This window comes from Parasteatoda tepidariorum, chromosome 1 (assembly GCF_982258835.1).
Source record: "Parasteatoda tepidariorum strain Cologne lab strain chromosome 1, Ptep-v5.0, whole genome shotgun sequence".
Lineage (NCBI taxonomy): Eukaryota > Metazoa > Arthropoda > Arachnida > Araneae > Theridiidae > Parasteatoda > Parasteatoda tepidariorum.
Window position 1 is genome coordinate 125,601,637 of NC_141755.1, and position 20,361 is coordinate 125,621,997.

Consider the following 20,361-nt stretch of genomic DNA (forward strand, 5'->3'; position numbering starts at 1 on the left):
GAAGAAAAAGAATACCAATGTGTCTAAATTTTTTATGAAGGAGAAATTATAACAAAAAATTATTATATGTGAATAATGAATTAGCTTGCATAAACTTTGAAAGTCCTTTTTTCCAAGGAATTCTTTTAATGCTTATTAACTTTTTTAATCGATTTAACACCGTGTTCATAACTGACTTTCATAACACATAAAAAAAATTTTCTTTTAAATTACATTATGGATGGTGTTTTCAATGCAAAACAAACCTCAAAAATCTAATTAAGAATTACTGAATTACCTAAAAAAAGTAGGTGAATCATTGTACAAACAGTTTTGTAATGAAAATGAATTAGTGATAGAGAATTTAAAAAACTGGAATATTAGCGAAATCAATTCATGGAAAAATACATAAGTTTAATTCACTAAATATACAAAAATTTCATGAAAAATACATAATATTCTTCAATTCAGATAAAAATTCTAAATATATATACATATATTTTTTACATAAGTTTAAAAATTAGAAACAGATACATATTAGTAGTACGGCAATTTTATATCCAAGGAAAGCTAATTTTAACAGTAAATTAAAGAGTTTTAATAATGGGAACTTAGTACAAACTATTATCAACAAAACGATAACAAGGGAGATTTCCATATTGTGATCTGGGGCAGAATTATTGCCAAGTATTGGAAACTTCTGGGCAGTAGCCCATGATAAACTAAAAAAAAACACCACAGAAAAGGACCAACTCGAAAGGTATAACTCGTAGCCACCCCAGGGCAAACATCTACACGTTTTTTTTTTTGTTTTAAATTTGCAAGTTTAAAATCTATTTGGCCCCTTGGAAATAGTAGTTGGAGCGACAAATCACTCGATAACCTATATTAGACACTGATCAGCGTTTTCACTACAGCGCGAGAATCTCGCATATTTTTTTTTTCTCGCATTAAAAAATTTTTACCGCAATAAATTCGCGAATTTCTCGCATTTTGGAAAAAGCTTTGAATTACGCCATTTAGAATGAAATCCGTTTCACTGTTCTTCCTGGATCTTTCATTATTTTCAACATCTGCCCCACTATCTAGCTTCCCTATTTACCAGTATTGTTCAGAACCTTTTCGAACAACAGAACACAACCACGGAACCCCTTTCAGAATACATTTCTCTGTAACCACGTGTTTACCGTAGATAAGATTTCTTCATGTAAGACGTTTAAATTTTTTATGCACTTATGTAAGATGGACAAATACCTTGTAAAGGCAAAATCTTCTATGAGGATGCACCAAAAATATTCAACACTTTAAAAAATAGAAGACGCTAAAAATTTATTATAATTAAAGAAATGATTTTTTTTTCAAGAGTTTTTATGCTTTTTTAGTTTTTAGAAATCTCACTTAACTTTTTGAAATCTCACCCTGTGTTTGAGAAAGGGTGAGAAATTCTCAACCATTTTTTTTTCTATGATGAAAACACTGCTGACTACAAGTAGTACGTAGTACCACAATTAAGCATCAGCGGCGTCAATAACAATTAGGCAATTTTTTACAACCACTGCATAATACGCATTGTTTGAACAAAACTGCTCTAATCAAGACAGATTTATTCCACAATTACCATAACCAAAGTTCACTCACTTGAAAAAAAAAACAATAAAATGCAACAACTTTCATTCTAAAATTTTAACGATTACTTCCACTTATCTGCTCAATTAATGCATTGATATCAAAATTTAATACAAAACAGTATATTAAAACAACTTATTTTGAGCAGAACAACGCTAAGCAGACGATATTAATTTTAATTATAAAATAAAATCTTACTTCAATTCTCCATATGTCTATTCCTGCTTGCTGACCAACGCCTTCAAATGCTGGATCTACTGCTGTCATTTCTATTTACCTCAACAACAAAACAAAAAAAAATTAATACGAAACTTACAATAAATTAAGATCTCTGTTTACTTCTACTATCTTATTATTCACAAATATTTTTTCGCTTTCAATTTTTATTATATTTCAAAATAACTTCTCACATCAACTTAAACAGTTTCGCTTGACTCAATATTTTTGTTGGATTTGATTTCATGAATTTCCGTCTGTCTTTTGTTAGTTTTGTTTCTTTATTTATTTTTCTTTCTCAAGGACGCTTGTAACTGCCTACTTCAAGTATAAAAAAGTACTTTAGTCCTAAACTGAATGACTCATTATAATGACAAAATATACCTCTGCGCTTACCACGCAACTATGAATAATAATTACGTATTTGCACTTACAAGAAGAAGAAGATTGATCATACGCACACATGTGACCAGGGAGGCTTTACGCATGCTCACGGATGAAAGTTGGAACAAAATTTACACTAGAAAGTGCTAAAAGCTTTTGACAGCCTATACTTCCGGGTTACAGTTTTTGGTGTGTTTTGAATCCATTTGGTTCACAACATGATCACTGTGTTTTGAGACTTTCTTGAGTAGTATTTCCTTTATTAGTGTATTTGTTACACGATTTATTATTTGTGTTTAAAAGAAGAACCACCATTTGCAGACCTGTAAAAAATTAAAAAAAAAACAGTGCTTTCTAAAACTAGCAACGATGTCTCCTTTTCTAACAATACACATCTATCACTTTTTTTAACTATGCAACTAAAACAAATTTTCTCTTCTCACCAGAATAACTTAATATCTTATGAAATACAACAGATTTGTGCTCAGAAATCACATAATTTATTTCTTTTATTAAACAGTCGAACTCTCTTAGGACGAGGTCAGGTTCAACCTGGATTAATGAATAAATCAAATATATTTGAAGGGAACAATGTTGAGTTTATTGGAGCATAGACAAGGCCTGATCTAGAAATGTGAGAACCCTAGCCACAGAACTGTCATGGGCAGTGATTTTAAACTAAATTTAATTGTTGTTTATTTATGAAGTTCGTTTAAATTTTAACATGAATAAATTACGATTTATTTGTAAATTCAGCATTTATTTATTACAACTTTCATTAACTCATTATTCCATTAGATGATTCTTAAAGAAAAATATGAAAGGAAATGACTTTAAACATTTAGGGAGGCCTGGGCTTTATTATAAGTCGGGCACTGACTGAGCATAGTTCACTTTTACAAAGCAAACCGGGTTTTTTGAGATCATTAATTCATGATTCATAAAATTTCTACCATATTTCCACTTAACTGAACGTTTCTGCGAAAAATTTGTTTAAAAATCTGAAGACAACTGAAAATTAGTTATATTCAGAGAACACACAAGCGTTTTTAGAAAGAGATTACGAATGACTGTTTTCCGAACAATGAGTTTTATCTGAAAATAAATAACACAAATAAAAAGTCATTTCAAAGTAGATTAACTTTCATTGTACTGTACAGAAATAAAAAAAAATAAAGTATTATATTTATAATTTAATAATTGTGTATTAACATTTGAGATTTTTTCGTGAATCCGTTTTATAACAGGATTTGTTGTTGTTGTAGTTCACTTACATCGTACTAGAGCTACACAATGAGCTTTTGGCGACGGTCTGGAAAACATCCCTGAGGATGAAACGAAGACATGCCATTACAATTTTGATCCTCTGCAGAAGGGATGGCCCTCTTGCTTCGGTAGCCTGACAACCTGCACGCGAAGTCTAGCACTTTACAGTAGAACAGATTAGCGAGAACCAATACCGCACACGCTCGGTCCCTACGCAGACTGATCCAAGTGGTCACCCACCCGCACATTGACATCAGCCAGTGATGCTTGATTTTGATGATCTGCTGGGAACCGTGTCTTAACGATCAGTTCACTGCGGGACTTTTTTTTACAGGATGTCAGTTAATAATTAGCTAATACTGCAGACATTGGCGCTCACTTAAGTGAGTTTGACTCTACAGAGCAGTACCGTCTTTGTGTATGGCACACTCGGGCAGTGCCAGGGGATCCCACACACTCAGGGGGCCTTTGAGAATCTTACATTTTATAAATTGTATTCAAAAAACTAAGAATAAACAACATTGCCTTATATATTTTTTAAAATAAATATATTCTGTTGTAAAAAGTGTGCTTTTTTTTCCACAAATAGGGATTGATTATCAAGCAAATAATAATTTGAATAGTTTATCACCAAGAAAACTTAAAAAGGCAACCGAAGCAGGGAAAATTTAGGTACTTGGGCATTGAAAGATGTTTCAATTAATGTTTCGTTTGACAAAATACTTCATACCTTTTGAATTTTTTTTTATTTGTTATTCCTTTATGTTTATTTTATTTAATTATTTTAGTTAACTTGCATAGCTTTGAAAATTATTTTATTATTTGAAGATTAGAACTGGTTAGCATCTTAATTATTTTTTTTAAAATCACGCATAGTTTATTCTCTATAATATTCACATAAATTATTCGCGATCGCAACACTCGAATACGCCATCTGGGGAGAGACCGGTTTCATGCCTTTAGCCCTTCTCCCTTCCCTCTCCTCCTCTTTTCAGTTGTATAGGAATGTACTACGATATTTTCCCTTTTCTTAACATTTTCCCTTTTTATTTAATCAAAATACTTTTTAAAATTTCCATGATACTTTTCTTTAGAACTATGTTTAATGCAGTTTTCAGTTTCATATAGTGTTTCAAGTTGAAAGATTTTAATCTATATGAAAATCAAGAGAGAAACTAACGTACTTCCTTCCTCTATGACTTTCCACACGCTAATGGGGAAAGCATGTGAAGTGTTGCCATAGGAAAAGAGTTCTGCTCTACGCCACCTGCAGCCCATTTCGATCGCCAATTCACTATCTTCATTTCTTAATGGGATACCTGCATGTGACGTAGTGTGAGTACCTCGACCCTGATTCGTTGTTGAAATGCGACATTTGTTTACGCTAGCAACCGTTCTTTTCCTTCTATTTCGAGTAAGCCAAGCCCGTCAAGTTTCAAATCTCTTAAGTGATACAGCCTATATTCTTTTCTTTCACAAAGATTTCGATTCTTTCACAATATATTTACACAAATACTTATCACAAAGAAAGACGCAAAGCCATGTAGATCATAATCAAACTAATTATTCATCGAAGTTGTCCACTGTTGGCTCTCTATGAGACGCAAATGCATGAGCTATGGATTATCTGTATCTGGTTCACGTAAAAGCTATGGTGGACAGCTGATGAACTTCTACTCAATATTCCATGGATCAAAGATGGATGTCTTGTAGGCGTCCACCGGGCAACCACATTTACCTTCTTGTTTCTTGGATGCTTGCAATCATAAGTAATAGACATCCATTGCTTTATTTTGTGCCATATGGGGACCATCGTAGTTATCTATAAGACGTCTATATTGTGGATAATCCATAAATAAGCTATTAGAAAACGTCTAGTAGACGTCAATATTTGATCCACGACTTCTAATGGATGATATAGACGAATTATGAACATCAACTGCATGAGTTGTGCTATATGGGAAGATTCAAGCAATGACGAAAGACAAACTGTATCAAAGTTTAGCCAATCACAACAGAGAAATCGGGAAATCAAAACCAGTTCAATTGCCAGAGGCAACGAAAAGGAGTTTAACTCTAATTATTGCAAGGTATTTTTAATTGTTAATTTAACATGATGAAATTTCAAGGTGCAAATAGGTTTTGATATTTTCCTGAATAGTGAGTCATTAGATTTCGATAACTTTTGTATTTTTCTCACTTAAATATTAATTGCGTTCACTAGTGTTGAATTTATTTTGCTGAATATTTGGAAGGAATTCTAAAAATATTCAATAAAGGAGACCGTTACGTAACAATTTGCATTGCACATGTGTGTTTCATATTCTTCTTCGCTTACTAAATTAAACAAAATTTTCAAAATATTTTTATAATTCCATATATTCAATAGTAATTTTTGCCCTACCGTACAATAGCAAACTAGCAAACTATTGGAGATCGAAATGGGCTACGGTTAACGTAGAACAGAACATTCTAACTAGGGCAATACTTCGCATGCTTCCGCATATGGATTGTCATAGAAGAAGGAAATATGCTAGTTGTTTCTGTCTTGATTTTCAAACAGATTGAAAAAAAATTTAAGGCGGTCCTAAAGTGGATTCTTGCCTCAAACTTGAAAACTAGATGGCGCTGAAAATCACACCCCGCCTCAGGCTAAGATCTAGTTTAGCCTTTCCCAAAAAGATTCTAACTCATAGTTGATTGGCTACCTCAAAAAGAGCTATTCTACCTTTTAACAGTTTCTAGATGTAAATAAATCAATGTATCGCAATGATGTATATTGATGTAAATATGTAAAGAACGACTTCTAGTATCGTAAAACAAATAATCTTAGATTAATAAATGAAATGAATTTAACTGGAGAATTTAATTTACACTTAAGTTTAAAATGATTTGTAATAAAATATGAGCTGAAACACCATAAATTATTAGTAATTATTTATTCATGTTTGCATGAACCAGTTTGTTATTCTAAAACATTATCTTAAAACAACAATTTTTTATGCTTTATTCGACAACAAATATTCAGTTTGAAAAATGCGAGGAAGTTATCTAATATTTGCAATTTTATGTGCTTAAGAAATTAAGTACATCGGAAATATGTTTCTTTCCTTTGAAATAACTTCAATGTTTTTCATAAGTGAACATTCACACTTGAATATATGTTTAAATTGATTGCTGACATTGTCTGGGCATGAATATATGGTCAAATTGATATCTCATATTCATAATGACTAGTATAAATACATAACTCTTGTTTATGCTCAGCTGCAGCCACAGGGATCTTTTAACTTTAGAACAAACGTTTCTATTCTATAAAGTAATTGTTAAAAATAATTGCGGAATTTCTACAAACTACTGTTTTTTTTTTTTTTGCACTACTCTTTTTTTTTCTTTTGAAAAAACACATTATGCTACAAAGTACACAAAAAGTAGCAATTATTGTACATAGTTTCACTACTTGTAGTACATTACTTCAGATCTCTGTTTTTTCCCTATAAAAATTAGGTAAATATTGTTAACCCATGTTTATTGACAGGTAGTGGTTTGTTATTTATAACTGATTGGAATATATGATTTCTATATTGTAGATATGATTTCTTTCTACGTATCATTTATTGAATAAATAACTACTCAATTTATTGGTAATATTATTTAATATTTTTGCATGTCCTTATCAGTCTTTCATGAAAAGAAAATTTTTTGATATTTAGTTTTTTTAAAAAAAATTCTGCTTATTAAAGCTTTTCTGCTATTTGAGTGTTTTTGTGTATATTGTGCAGCTGCAATAAAGTTATAGTGTCCAATGATACATACAAGGAGATGTTCACAAAAGTGGCATAAACAATAAGACTTTGTTCTGAAGATGGTAAAAACCATAAGAAAATGATTTATTTTACAAAACAACAAAAACTATGAGAAATCTTACTTTTTTATAGAGTGAAAAAACTATACAAAAACATGGTTTTTCCTAAAACCGTAAAAACTTCATATGGTCAATACTGCTCTGAACTATGCATCTGCACAGAATCTTGCTCTCCCTACATCAATGCGCAATAAATAAAATTGCATCTTGCAAATAAAAGTTGACGAAAAAAGAGCTTTATGCTAATATATTTTTCTTAATGTTTGTGTTAGGGCACCACATAATGAATAAAATATGCTGATTATTTTAGTCTTTGGTAATTATAAAATAAATTTCTTTAAAATAGATTGTGTAGATAATTGCTTATATTTTCTTTCTTTTTAATGAAAAAAACTATCTTATGAACCAAATGATGCAATGCAATAAATTTTTATTTATTTTTTGAACATTTGTTATAAACTTTAAAAGTATTTGTACTCATGTTAAGTAAAGGAATATATTAAGTACAGAGTGTCTCCTTTTTAAGCGGTTTTAGTTCTACTACTTTTAAGCATTGTTCGACAACAAATTTATGGCTTAAGGACCAAATGTATGGCATTTGAGAAATAATTACCCTTTAATTTTTTCAGGCAATTACACATATTTTTATATTTTTTAATCAAACTTCCTTGTTACAGATTTAATAAATAATATAAATTTTTCACCTAAGTAACCTAATAGAATGTAATTAAATTTAAGAATATAATAAAAAGTAGCCTTACAAAATGTAATTAAATGTAAAAAAATCTATTAGGTGCTTTTGTAATAAATATGTAAAACACAAGTTTGTTCATTTAATGGTTGAAATGAATAATATAATGTTATTTTTTGTAATTGTATAAAAATACTCTAATACCTTAATAGATTATTTTTGAAAAATCGCTTGCATGCATCAATAACAAATGATGCATTTTTTAAACTAAGCTAGATAACATTAAATTTACATAAAAAATTATGTTTCATGCCGTAACCGCTCTCCTTTCCTAAGATATATGGGTTATTTAAATAAAATTTTAAAGCCATAGTCATATCGACAAAATTTCATAAGATTCATCTTTATTTTGATGAAGAAAAAAAAAATTCTAAAAAAAAATTTAATTACACAATAAATTAAGATTACATTACACATATCTGTAAAAAGTAATTTTTAAGATATGGAAAAAAAAAAAGAATCATATTTTTCAGTTAGTTGGCTATCTGTTGATCACAAAAGTACACAAGTATTACAAGTGGTGAACTTCAACATCTTTTTTTCCTGTGGTTTTTTATAAAAGAGTTTCATATTTTAATCTAAAATAATCACCCTTTCAAAAAAAGAAGAAAAAAAATGAAAAATACATAAGTTAACAATCGAACTCTATATAAGTTTCAAAAAGGAAAATTTTTAAAATTTATCCAAATAATAGAAAGTAAGAGGACACTGTCTCAAAAAATCATTAAGTTTTTCAACCCTTAAAATCAGTTAGGTTAATAAAACTAATATTTTCCAGTCGGTGTCATTAACAAATCAACGAGGCTGTTTTAGAGATTTCAAGTAATCAAACTGTTTTAAAAGAAAAAAAATCTGATTTTTCTTAAATAAAAAATATTTTCCTATTTTAATCATAAAAAAACGATTCTAATTTCATACTATTTTATTTTCATGTGGACATAAAAGTAGAATAAATGCCTATTTTTGACCCTCGTAAGATAAGAAACTTAATTCCCACATATATTATTAGAAATGCGAGGAACGTTCTTTGATGAAGTTTATCGAAAGAAGTAAGGTTGAGGGATTTTCGGTGGAGATCAAAGTTATTTACGAAAGTGGTACGCCCTGTTTTTTTGTGTACCAAAAATTGAATTATTTCCTTCGGTTTAAAAAAAAAACTTTTTTAAAGAATATTTTATTTATTTCTTTTTCAGTTTTGTATCTGATAGGTCGTTCATGAAGGAAATAGGTTATATTTCAATTAACAACAGAATGTAGATAAATTGTGCTCGAGGCATTTTGAAATAATTATACAATATGGGCATTTTAGCTTGTCTTAAATGTGTGGTCTTAAATTTCGATTTACCATAAATATCAACTGAGAGAAGGATTCTGATTGTAACGGTCAGAAAACGAAGAATACTTGTATTATCATCTAATAAAATTTCTGAACTCTAGCTACAGGGAAAGTGATAGGAATTCCGATTGCGAGAAGCCATATATAAGTCTTTTGACAGATAAAATATGCAAAAGCGTACACGTTATCAGTTCTTTAAAAAAGTTCTTCTTTACAGGTTTTTGGTTTTTCTTAAAATTGATACACTGATTTGTAATCAAAAAATTAAATTGATTTATAGTTGTACTTTTAAATCTAGTGTGCACATAAGTTGAATAGAAATTATGTTTTTTTTTTTTTAATTTTTAATGCGTAATTGTACCCTTAAATTTTCAATTTAAAAACTGACACCGAATTAAGTGCATATCAGTTTCTACAAAAATAAAAGAAATGAAAAGTTATGTTTCTCATTTATTAATTTTATAAACTATGTAGTACAAATAGTCACAAAAAAAAGAAAGAAAAAAATTTATTCTTTTAGACGTTAGTCACTCACTTCGAACAAACCACTTTCGTAATATATTTCTATTAACGGCGAACATTTATCCCACAATTTTTAAAAACGATTCGCCCCACATTTTTTATTTTAGATCTGATTAAATATATTTTCCCATTTTTAGCCTACTTGTTTTTAAGATATTTACTTTATTTTCCAAGTTGTAAATTATTTATTTAAAATTTTTAAGTTATTTTTTTGGATTCTCTTATAGAAATTTTATAACTCATTAGTTTGATTGAAAAGTTGTTCAAAATCTAACACAGTTCTGATTATTACTAAATATATAGAAAACATAGATTAATTAGGCTAAGGTTGGAAGTCGAAATGTAATCGCTTCGGCTAGAGCTCCTAAAACTTAAAAGAGCTTCAAGAAATTATAATTTTTTTCTGAATAATTTAAAAGAATCGCGTCAACCACTTATATATTTGTTATTTAATCATCTAATTGTGAGCCAATGGACGCTATTAACACACTCTATTACAACTTGTCAAATAAATCATACGTTACATTCAAATTAAACAAAAATAGGATAATTCGTTTCAAATTAAATTTATTGTGCAAATGGGTTGAAAGAATAATTTCTAGTTTCAGGGAATAGGGACATAATTACACCTCGTCTATGAATGGAATTTAAATACACTTCTCCCTCAGTGTTATTGTTCAAAAACAGGTTTTTTTACAGACATTCCACCCCACTTCCTCTGACCTCGAGGATGCTACTTACCAAGAAATTTACCTCAAGCAAAGCTCATATTCTTTTCGTTCCTGTGTTGAACATAAAGCTACCTAAAAGTACCTAGAACTTAGATTATTCGCGTGAAAGTTTTCAATAAATAAACGATTCTTTCTTTTCACAATTTTTTTCCAATAAAACTTTAATAGAAAATATAATAATTTTTGTAAAAACAATTAAATAAACTATCTTAATAATTGAGTGTTAGGATTTTAATAAGTCAAGTACAAAATTTTTTGCAAAGCCTTATAATTTAGAACTTCTAATATTTTTCAAATCGATATATAACTTAAAGTTTCTGTGTCTTTTAGTTCCAATGCTAATCTAACTGGCGTAACTAACTAGTGGAGAACAAGATAGGACTCCTATCTCTGAGCACCAATATCTTGAAAATGATTAAAATTAAATTATAGACTAAAATGCTCTTTTTTAAAAGTTTAATTTGCTAATTATAAGCCTCATAACTTCTTCAAATTTCTATTTTCTTTATCAAAAAATTGAACAAGATGTTTATTATTATTGATGTTTATTTTGGATGAAGAGCATTTTCTATTATTATTTTTTACAAATTGGTAATATATTCAATGGAAAATGTCTTTAGGAAAACCGCATATCGTTCAATAAAAAATATCAAAGTATAATATAAGAACTACATCAGTATAATATACACTGTTAAATTTTAAACTAAATCGAATTAAAATTGATAAAGTTACTTAAGAATCACTGTGTAAAGCTGCAACATTTTATTCAAAGAAAAATTTAAAAAATAATTACAATTGCGTTTTATTTAAGTTTTAACCATAAGTAGTAATATTAATATGATTGCGACAGTTAATTTGCATACCTCTTTTACTACATTTTTCGAGGAGTTTAAAAATAAAATATTGAGGATTTTAACTGAAATTTGCTGTTTTTGTATGCCTCTTTCATTACGTCATCATCACATCCACACGCAACTGTCTCCTCTAAATAATGCTATATAAAATGAGATTGCAAAACAAATGTGTGTAGTTATTTAATTTCATATTCAAAAGTAATTGTTTTTTGAATTGACAATTTCAGTCATTTTAGATATTTTTAAGTGCTATTTAAAACTGCTGCATATCACATGAAAGCATTGAATATATAATTTGTACACTTTTATAGTAAAACAAAAGGAAAATTCTGATCCTTAGAAACAGATATTAAATAGTCTAATGATCGAATGAAGGGGTTAAAAAAAAACTTTTTTATCTTTTAAACTAAAAAATTTATTTATAAATAATTTATTAATACTTAAATTGCTTGAAAGATGATATGTTTCATTCTAATGGCAATGAAGTTTTTTGTTTTATTCAGTCATTTATTTATATTTATTATGTCCGATAATGCAGAAAAGAAGCATTTTGGGCTTCTGAGGGCCCTTGTCATCTCGGGGCCCCAAGCTACAGCTTATACGTAAATCCGGCCTTGGTAAATGATGTCCAGTCTGTTTCTTTCTTTTTTTGTTAGATTAGCAATTAAATTAGAAATGTTTTAAAACATTAAACTAATGCATTACTATATTATTTCATATTTTTAACGAAAGCTGCTTATTATTTCTTGTAACAGCATATTCCATTATTCAATATTATGAATATTTCGTTTTTTTGTTTTTTATACTTATTATTTAAAAGATAAATACAGAAAGCATCACTATTAAAGTAACTTAAAAAATTATTAAATTAAAGATATTAAAATATGAAAAAATTATCAGTTTGTGAAACTAACAAATCTTCTCTTTTTTTTTTTAAACTTCAATTTATTTTAAACGATTCATTTCGCAACAAGTCACTTCTCACAATTATGTGAACCAAATAAATAATTAGGTGATCAGCAAATGTCGTCGCATACGGAATAAATTATTCGGAAAATCAATAAAACAATATGTTTGTTTCGTGTCCTAATTTTTTTTAAAGTACCAATTCTTCTTTACTTAAAGAAAAATAAAATAAAACTCTTTTTGGATTGTATAAAAAGTATCAAAGTCAAAACTTATCTTAATAATTACTATATAAATTTGAGGTCCACTTTTATTTTCGATGTTGAGCTGGAATAAAAGATTATTACTGATGTAACGAATGTTTGAATTAGAGTTGTACCATATCCTAAAATTTTACTGGGTTTGAGTACCCCATAAATAAAGAAAAGAAAAGAGAGACTTTGCAGTGAACGAGCCATTAGACAATGCCAACCTTCATCTATCAAAAGGTATCTCAAAATTGAATCAAGTTATCATGTCTTATATATAAGTGAATTGATGTTAAAAAATAGTAGTGGTAGTTACGCCACAATTCATCCCCTCTGTATTTGTGAAAGACTAGGAGAGCTGGATTAAGGTCACCAGGTTTTGAGCTTTAGCCATGAGAGTTGTATTAAGTTCATGGCTATGTGTAGTGAATCGATGTTTAATAATCATATTGGTAGTTACACCACATGTTTTTAATAAATTTTGTGATTTAAGTCTGTTATTAAACACACCAAAATAAAATTTATAATTTTAGTTCCAAATTGCATAACCTAAGGTAAAAATATAAATAGAGACAAGTTTCCTAATATAGTGAAGATTTCATGGAGAGGGAATCCATCAAAGCTAAAAAATAATCATTTCACAAAAAAAAAAAAAAATATTCAATTTAAATATCAAAAAAAATAAAAATTTTCAACAATTTCAGTTCAATTGTTACAACTTTGATCAAGACATAAAAAGTACATCCTAAGAAATGAGATTAGAAATATGATTTTCATAACCATATAACATATATTTTTGGTCTCAATTCCTTTAATTTAAGGAAAACATTTTAATTTAACTCATCATTTTGGGTAAAAATAAGGTAAATATTTTGAATAAGAGGTAAAAACAATCTACCATGGCAAATAATTTTAATAAAATGTTTCTGATGGTCAATTGAGCTAATACAAAAAAAAAAAAAAAAAAGTCAACTATATTTCTGGACTGCATTTCTTAATTAGTGGTTACATTTAAAACTTTTGTTACATTTAAAAGAATAAAGTTTTTTTTTTTAAATAAAAACGTAAAAAAATTGCTAAAGGAAGTAAAATTTTAAATTATATAAAAACAGGAAGACTGAAAAAGAATTTCGCAGTTCGAACACAAAACCTAACTTTCGTCACTATTTGTATAATAACATTTACAGGATTTAGATTGGTCATTTTATTCAACCATATCACTATATAAAATTACTTTGAAAAAAGTAGTAAAGAATATTTGCAGAATTCTGATGCAAAGAGTGTTAATTTAAACCTCTTAGGCTTTGATCGAACTGCTGCAGAATTTTTAAAGTTTTCGCTATCAGATAAACAACACTAAATATGTATAATGGTTATTAAACAACAAATTATTTAACATTATTATTTATATATGGTACAATTTGAAGGTTTCATGGAGCTTTTATTAACAAATACTAGTATCTTTTTACACTTATCAGTTAATTTTTGACATCAAATAATTTACATACATTTCTTTCCTTTTTGTTACTTTAGATACGACTTTTAATATTGATAAAATCAAAATTTAAAAAAACTTAACACTGTGAATATAGGGATAAATTCTGCATTAAAATTTTTCTTTTTTCTCAAATGAATGTCTCAAGAAAAAAAAGAATCATGCCAATCCTGGATAAAACTGAAGTTATATAATCGAAACTATCGAAAATAGATAAACTTTTTTTAAACATTTTCTTAATCAGATGGAATGAAAAAAAAGGTAAAAAAGTCATCTGCAAAAGCACTGGTAATACAATTCTATTCTACCATTTAGCAAAACTATAAAACATCAGTCATTATTAGACAATTGTGTTTCTTTTAAAAACTGATATTTTAAAATTGAAGCAATAATCAACATTTATAGACTGCATGTTTTAATATTAATTGATATTAATAAAAAACAAAAGCTTTCAAACTGAAGGTATTCAAATTATAATTTGACATAATTAAATTTAACCTATCTTATATAAAAGGGTTTTAATAATCTTAGTTGAACGAAAATAAAAGTATTATTCGAATTTCAAAAGCGCAAACAGAATAATCAGAAATTTTTAATACATTCAATTAAATGCTACTGCTTTAATGTCACTTATTTTGAAGGATATACTAATACAAAAATCTTCTATATTACATTTAAAAATGTAAATACTTTCAAATATTTTTTTATAATCATAAACATGGTTAATTTGAAAAACCAAGGGCTGAAGGCACAAAAATCACACAGTGTGTACTCTACTCAATGCCATTATTTCAAAGGAAGTGTGTATACCTTGCTTATGTAGAAAATTTCTTTTAATAGGGTGCAGTAGGAATGTATACAGGAGCATGGCATACTGTCGTTTGATTGTTTTTGTTATGATAATCATAAATTAAGCATTTTTTATTAATGCAAAATTGCTTAAATTTTTTCCAATATTCATCTATATAATATAATTTAAATATAATAAAATTTAAATGGGCAAAAAATTAATAAATGTATGTGTATGCATAAGGTAACAACTCTTTATTATTATAATAAACAAATAAATAAAAAGAGTGAAACCACTGTAACCAGGTTCGAGTTAAAATTAGTTGCAGTTAAAATAAATTGCAAAAGTTCAATATGCTATTTTCAGAAGAAAAAAAAAGAAAGATCATATTTATAAAATTTGTAAATTTTAGTTCTCTCAAATTGCAAAATTTGCCATCACAATACTGCTTTTTGAATAAATAAAATACTCAAAAGTAAAGCTATATTTTTTAATTAAATTATCCGTACTCAAAACTCTAGTAGATGCTTTTGAAGAAAAAATGCTTGCAAATTTTAAAATTCTTTTGAGAAATTCCAGTTAGTCCAATTCCAGTGCCATCAACACTTAATACACAAAAAGTGAATTTAACACTTTAATCGTTATATATATATTTTTAAAAAATTATTAATAATAGGTCATTAATTAACAGGATCATCTATTTTATTTGATAATAATAATTTCCAAATAATGCAAGATTGAAATTGATTTTTTGTGTATACGTACTAACATTAAATACAATTTTTTAAACTTCCGATTCTTGAGAAAACAAAAAAATATTGAGCTCTTATTCGTTTAGAAAATATAACGATTTTAATAGAAATATTTTAGTAGCGTATAAATATTAGTAAAACTAACTAGCAGATAATTTTATTTTGAGACATTTGCCAGAAATTTCAACAGAGTATGTAGATTAAATTATTTTTTATGTCTCTAAGTTTTAACATAAGAAATACGATGTTTTAACACCTTTGCATCTAGATTTCCAACGATTTTTCTTTGGTTCAACTTTCAAGTTTATTTCGAATTTAAATGTGAAGAAACAACATAAATGAAAGCTACGTGATATCAATGTAAACATTAAAATTACTGATGCTAGTCGCTAAATCCTGAATAACTCTCTTTCAAGCGCGTTCGTAAACAACTGAAAAAACGAAATATTCTGATTTTCGATGCTGGAAAAATTATTAATTAGTGACTTTTCTCCCGAACAGTTAAACAAATTAAATACTGAATAAAATGTTTTAAAACTGCTATTGGAATAAAGCTAACAATCTGTATTAATACCTAAAACAAAAAGAATTTGCAATTAATGAGAATATAAATAAGTATTTTATGCTTTTTTTCGCAAATTGTCCTCACTAGCGGTAAATTCACATTTCTCGTAGCCTTGTAGCGCCATCTAATTTCCAGAACCAGAACTACAAAATCAAATGTAACAAAACTTTTATATGCTTTTAAAAATAATTCACAACCTAATTTTCCAAAAATAAACATTTTAGATTCTGGCTAACAAGATTTTTAAATGTCGTGAAAAATTTCGAGACCCTTAGTACGCTATTTAATCTGTGTAACTGTTCGGCGGTTTTTAACATTACAGGTATACGGCTTTAGGACCACCTTAAGTCAGGAAACTGTATGGAACTGAAAACTACATTGAACATGGTTCTAAAAGACAACTTGCGGCACTTATATTTCAAAAAGTGTGAATTTTTTAAAAAAAATCGTGATGCTTTATATTGGGATAATGCAAGATCTTGACTTCATTATATCAATTGGTTTCATTGGTTGTCGATTGATTTCACTCTGTTCAGAAATTAAATTTTTTATTTCTGAAATATCTTTAAAAAACATGAGGAAAGCGTGTTAAATAATTAAAATTTATATCGAAGGAACCAATTTGCAATGAATATATATTTCATAATAAATTAAAAAATTATAAATAAAAAGAATTTAATTTCAACCACTCCTCACATTGGCTCTTCAAAAAAGCAATTGGTGAAAATAAATAGGAGGTGAAAATAGATAAAAATACTTCAGAGGGAAGAAAACCATCTAGTGAGGCAAGCAATTAATGATTAGTCACAATTATCTGACCCTCTAGTAAGGGATGAACTTGGGGAAAATAGTTGCTTTCCTCCCCTACTCGTAGGTAGAGAGTAGTAAGGAAAAAAAGGTTAAAGTTTCAAACGCAATATTAGAAAAAAGTTATAATGATTAAAAGCTTGAACTAATATTTTTGTAAACTGAGAATATTGAAAAATTAATGGCTGTTAAAAATAATAACTGTGATTCTTAAGTAAGAAAAATTGATTCAATGTGTGACAAGCCTGTCATTTACTTTGCATTTAAAAAGCTAAATTGGTGCTCAAAATAGGATACCGGGGGCTTAAAGCAGAACTCTCTACGCTTGGCAACGCTTCGCATACTTTCACCATTGGTTTCTCTCTTGATTTTTTAAATATATTAAAAACTTTTAAGTTGGGAAATTATTTGGAAGTGAAAACTATATTGAACAAAGTTCTAAAAGAAAGCGTTGTGGAAATTTAAAAAAAAAAAGAAAAAAGTTTTGACTATTAAATACGAAAAATATTAAGAAAGAGGAAAATATCGTAGCACATTCCTATACAACTGAGAAGAGAAGAAGGGTCAAGACCGGTCTTCTCCTCAGATGGCGTATTCGAGCATTGTGATAGCGAATTAAAAAGTTCTTTGGTTCAGAAACTTTAGGCAACGAATTTTCCACTGCCCTCAGTGGACTAATCGTTAAGACCGGTTCCCAGTTGAAAACCAAAGTATCACGGGCTGCGGTAAGTGGGTGGGCTGGTGACTACTTGGATCAGTCTACGAAGGGACCGAGGGTGTGCGATATTGATCCTCGTTAAACTGCTCTATCGTAAAGTGCTCGACTTCACGCGCAAGTCGTCAGGTTACTGATGCGGGTGCCATCCCCATTGCAGAGGATCAAAATTGCGATGACATGTCTCTGGATCATCCTCAGGGATGTTTCCCAGACCGTCGCCAATAGCCCATTGTGCAGCTCTAGTGCGACGTAAAGTAACAACAACAACGTAAGGACGACTTTTTGACTAATATAAACTATAAAAACTCATCACAAGGGAAAACAGCTTCAGTTTTTTCAGTTTTGTGTTCATCTCGATAGATTTATTGGCTGTTGAGAAATTTTAAAAATTATAAATATTTCTTGAGATAACAGTATTTCTAATAATAATTTTTAGGCACACAATCAGAAGAAAATGCAACAAATATCAAACGACTCAAAAGTAAATAAATTAATTTAAAAAAAAATTTAAAAAAAATTCGTGTGAAGAAGAACAATTTAACGAATATGCAAATATTTTTAGAGGTTTTAATGAATTAGGATTATTGTGTCCTGTTTGTTTGATGTAATGCCTAGGAATGATTGACGAGAAATATTAAACTACAAGCTAAGAAATTTTGAATAATTTAACGTGTTTCAAAATACAAATATTTGTTCTTGTCGAAGGCCGAGGGACTGAATATTGTCCTTTCTACGTCACGGCAATCCTAACACAAGATTCGGCGGCCATATTGTTAAAACTCCATTATATTGAATTTAAAATTTAAGATAATTAATAAACATAGTGATATCAGTAAGTTACAAAAGAAAATTATGTTCTTGTTTCTAGCTTATTAAAATAAATTGCTGAATTTAATGTCATATATTTTTATACTGTCAATGATTGTAATCCTAAAGTTAAAATGGCTGAGTATTTGCCTTTTCTTAAAAAATTGCGTTTATTTAGTGCTCTTTTAAATTTGTGCTATTAATATTAGATGGTTTGATAGCATATAATAGAAATTTTGGTTCCTTTTTTTTACTTTTCAAACTTAGTAATGTTTATGCTTAGTAAGAGTTTGAATTATATTGGGGTGTTGCGATTATCGTATGTATGTTTCTGTAAGATTTCGCTTTTCATATTTTTTTAGGTACTTCTCAAATCAGCAATAAGGGCTTTCAGAAATTATCTCTAGCCGATTCGCCATGGCTTCAGTCCAGGCAGAAACACTCGTTACCCCAGGACACACTGCAGGAAGTCCCAACAGACTTGGCATGACATTAAATTCTAATGCTATCACAAGGTGAGTGAATCTCTAGAATGACTTCTACTGCTATGCTAATAGTTACTGTTTTATATTTCCAACTAATGTTCATGCATAAATTGTATAAGTTAACTATTTTTATTTTATTTTGGATATTCATAAAATGATTGCTTGTAAACTTAAAGTTTAGAGAATACTATCTTATTGCTAGAAATGCTGATTTATTGAATCAGAATAGATATTGTTTGCAATATTTATAATCATAGGGACCTATTAACATTGGGTCTGTTTCGTGACATAGCTTTTGGAAACCGCTCCAAATTTCTTCAACTTAGCTCATCATATAATGGTTTCAATTGATCTAAATTCATTTTCACACAGCATTTTCATTCTTTATTTAATAATTCTTTTATCATTATTGGCTATCGAAATGGGCTATGAGTGTCATAAAGCAGAACTCTCTACCTGTGGTTGCACTTTTCATGCTTTCACCATAAGCGTGTAGAGAGTTTCTCTCTAGATTTTCGAATAGGTGAGGAAACTATATGGAATCGAGAACTACATTGAACATAGATACAAAAACAAGCTTTTTGGAAATTTTGTAAAATGTATCAGATAATTAAATTTGAAAAATACTAAGAAAAGGGAAATAATCATATCACATTTCTATACAACTGAGAAGAGGAGAAGGAAGGGTGAAGAATAACATGTTTGAGCATTGCGATCGCGAAGTTTAAATATTTCTTTTAAAAAATTAAAGTAAAACCTTAAAGAATTAAATAAAATTCACTATTTTTACAAACTAGGGAAACATTACCACTAAATGTGGCTTGATCGATCTACTTTTAAATACATAAGCAAATTCTAAGTTTCTAATTGCATATTTTATATAAATTTATATTTTGATGAAAAAATTGTTAAGCTAAATACGGTCAGTGCAGGATTTGGAAATATATAGTATGAAAAGGAAAAGTTTTCAAGTGTGAGTTCAATAGAAAATTGTTTATAACAGGAAATAGAATATCTCTACTATTTTCTTCAGGTGAAATCTGTTAAAAGTTTGTTTGTTTCGGAGCAGCATTGTCAGAACAGTTTGGAGCAGGCTCCAAAAGCTTCCTATTGGAGAACCCAGGGTTGCCACTCAACATTGAGAAGAGGGAAAACCTGGAAAATAGAAGGAATTTAAAAATCACCTTAAATAATAGGGAATTTTCAGTGTTTCTTTAGAAACTAGGAAAATACAGAGAATATTGTTTCTTATTTTAGT

At 28.6% G+C, this 20,361-nt stretch overlaps 2 protein-coding genes across 5 annotated transcripts in view; one reads left to right on the top strand and one right to left on the bottom strand.

The window, feature by feature from the left end:
• Positions 1–2,265, bottom strand: part of Gel (Gelsolin) — an 89,266-nt gene extending 87,001 nt beyond the window's left edge. For 3 of the 4 annotated variants that reach the window (XM_071179358.2, XM_043054553.3, XM_043054551.3), the window contains exon 1: positions 1,804–2,265. In XM_071179358.2, the coding sequence (XP_071035459.2) occupies positions 1,804–1,872 (69 nt within the window). In that variant the 5' untranslated portion in view covers positions 1,873–2,265. The remainder of the gene's footprint in view (positions 1–1,803) is intronic. The other variant, XM_043054552.3, reaches the window with a different exon arrangement.
• Positions 2,266–18,249: 15,984 nt separating this feature from the next.
• The window catches only part of me31B (ATP-dependent RNA helicase me31b), a 32,787-nt gene continuing 30,675 nt past the window's right edge, over positions 18,250–20,361 (top strand). The window contains exons 1-2 of the mRNA XM_043054554.3: positions 18,250–18,643; positions 18,981–19,133. Of these exons, the coding sequence (XP_042910488.1) occupies positions 19,036–19,133 (98 nt within the window). The 5' untranslated portion in view covers positions 18,250–18,643; positions 18,981–19,035. The remainder of the gene's footprint in view (positions 18,644–18,980; positions 19,134–20,361) is intronic.